This window comes from Borostomias antarcticus, assembly GCF_949987555.1.
Source record: "Borostomias antarcticus genome assembly, chromosome: 4".
Taxonomy (NCBI): domain Eukaryota; kingdom Metazoa; phylum Chordata; class Actinopteri; order Stomiiformes; family Stomiidae; genus Borostomias; species Borostomias antarcticus.
In genome coordinates this window covers 18,367,892-18,370,720 of record NC_140237.1, presented here as the reverse complement: position 1 = coordinate 18,370,720, position 2,829 = coordinate 18,367,892, and the positions used below count along the sequence as shown (strand labels likewise).

At 45.2% G+C, this 2,829-nt stretch overlaps 1 protein-coding gene across 1 annotated transcript in view; it reads left to right on the top strand.

Annotated features, from left to right (window-relative positions):
* Nucleotides 1–258: 258 nt before the first annotated feature.
* tshz3b (teashirt zinc finger homeobox 3b) overlaps nucleotides 259–2,829 on the top strand; it is a gene marked incomplete at both ends in the record, with an annotated part of 18,452 nt that continues 15,881 nt past the window's right edge. The window contains one exon of the mRNA XM_084436507.1: nucleotides 259–298. Within this exon, the coding sequence (XP_084292633.1) occupies nucleotides 259–298 (40 nt within the window). The remainder of the gene's footprint in view (nucleotides 299–2,829) is intronic.

Below are 2,829 nucleotides of genomic sequence, written 5' to 3'. Positions count from 1 at the left end.
CCACTGTACTGCCCGTCTGCTCGCCGTGATATCCAAGTCGAACGGGGGGGAAGGAGGAAAAAAGACCCCGCTAGTTCCGCCTCGTCTTCAGATCGACCCTCTCCTCACTGTCTGAGTTTTTGTTTGAAAACTGCCGATCTATGTCAGAGCCCTGAAAGCGCCCGTGGTACAGTGTGGGAAGAGACGCTATCAAAGACGAGCGGACCAGCTCGGAATCTCTGGGGCTAGAGACGAACTCTTCAGAAGCCCAGAACAAGCATGCCGCGGAGGAAACAGCAAGCGCCGAGGCGCTCGGCAGGTACGATTCCATGATTTGCATGTTATCGCCTTTTTTTTTACGACTGCTGCGGTATTCCAACCGTCCCAGCATTTGTATTGGAGTGTGTGTGTGTGTGTGTGTGTGTGTGTGTGTGTGTGAGGCCGCGCGTGTGTGTGTGTGTGTGTGCGCGCGCGTGTGTGCGTGTGTGTGTGTGTGTGTGAGAGAGAGGGGGGGTGTATGTCTGTGAGTTTATGGCTAGCCCGATAGCCTACTCATTTACTCACGAGGGATGATGAAGCTACACTGGCCTAGCCTACAGAAGTTTATTTTTTCTTCCTTCCTTTGAAGCGGGTAGCCTGTGCGTTTTTATCATTTAGAAAGTCTTTCTACTCTGCTATTCAGCTAATCCGCGATATCAATCACGCGCATAGGCTACAGATTGGTAACATTGTCTACCCACCTCAAACTACTCATATAATCGACAACATTGTATATCACCATTGTCTATCTTAAGTTAACTTTGGTGTCTTTTAAACAATTACGAATTATTGGCAACATTATTTCCCTTTGGTCATGTGTTCTTTTCTTTAACTTTTCTTGTGCAACAATTATTCCATTGGATAAACCCCCTGCTTTAGGCAACAGCAGTTGTCGGAGGATGAAAGGTTTCAGGCCGTGGCTCTCTAGACAACCAGAGCTTTGATAGGACTCTGCCTTTTGCCTATGTTGCTCTCCCTCCTGACTAGTAGGGGTGTAGATATTGACTCCATGAATTAGAGATCTACGAGGAAGGAAGGGAGAAAGGGCTCCGTGTCAGCTGACTGTCATGGTTCCCTTTGATGCTCGCCTTTGCAGTTTTTTAGAGGCTTTGTGGTAAAACATTTGATCACAAAATGTCAACTTTCGCCTAGTTTCCCCTACATGAGCTGACTTTGTTTTTTCTTGACTCGTTTCTGGGAAAGAGTTGGGCTAAAGATTATTCCACAGCCCACTCCAGAAAGCATGTGGACTGGAAGAGGCTTTAATGGACAATTGCCATGTTTGATTTGACGGCTGATTGATCGGCTGTCATCCGCCCTGTCTTTGATCTAGCCATTCCCGATAAACATCGATAAATCACTCCGCCCTAGCAACGCCGGCCCGTGACGTCACGTCTGGTCTGACAACTTGCCATTAAAACATCTTTAATTGCCTCTTTTGTACTCTTTCACGTTGCAGTCAAAGGCCACCCCCCCCCAAGTAGGCGACAGGGGGTGAAGAACTAGTCACCTCGAGACTGTTCAAAATAGACAATGTTCTTCAATGTTGTGTTATGGAACACCTACAATGTTATTTTTATGAGGCCAAAAGGGGAGTTCTTTCTTACTGGAGGAAGTCACATTTTTATATATTTTCAGAAATGTACTCAGGCCTACTGAAATCATACACTGTACAGAAAACTCTTCCAATAGATGAATCTGATGTTATATGTTTTGCGTCTGCTGAAGCATAACAAATCAAACATATATTGACAATGTAGTAGGTTACTAATGTAGCCTAAGTTAAATCCACGTTTTTAATATTACAGAGTAATTACTTATTTTTCCATACACTTAACATTTATTTGTAAATGTATCTCTTGTATTTGCAATATATTTAAACTAAATTCAATATTCCTCACATATTACTAAACCAAATTGTACACACGCAGGCACGTGTGTAAAGAGCAAGCACACACAGACACACACCACATGCACTACATTTAAACACTTCTCTTTTTCTACATGAATCACTACATTCAAACTCTTCTCTCTCTCACACACAGACACACACAGGCATACACACACACACACATGGCTAGTATGAAAAATGTAACTATTAGCGTAATCGGGAGACGGAAGACTGGTTAGCTCCATCAGAAGGAGCCGTCAAAGAGACTTTGTTTCATATTTGATGTAATTGTCTCCATTCTGACAGCCACATTCATCAATGGCTCTAATGGTCAATCAGAGCCCGGCAGAGAGAGTGCTCTCATTGGGCAGCTCCGTACGCTGGACCTGGGTTTCCTTTATCAGAACGCTTTAGCCTAATGGACCCGGGGGGGAGGGGCCTTTTTATTCCGCTGGGGAGAGAGAGAGAGAGAGAGAGAGAGAGAGAAAAACAAAACGAGCCATTTATTCTTTTGATGAGCGGATGAGGAGAAACACCAGAGTGGTGTGAGTGGAGTTTTTTTTAGACTAGGGAACTTCCTGTATTTTTTTTTTCTCCAGTTTTTATCCCCCCCTCCTCTCCCCCCCACCCTCACAGCTGCAAGTTATAAGGTTGACGAGCGCTCCATGGCACACAAAGAGTGATGACAAATTGATTGCGCTGTAGAGCAAAGGAAAGATGGCAGATGATGGGCCTTGATTAGGAACTTTGGGAAAACTAGTCCCCGGCAACCTTGAGCACTTCATGAGAAAATCTCTCTCTCTCTCTCTCTCTCTCTCTCTCTCTCTCTCTCTCTCTCTCAGACAACACACACTCTCTTTCCTTCCCTCTCTCCCTCTCACCCCAGTCCGCCACCCCTCCTGTCTGGAAGGCCTGCTCAG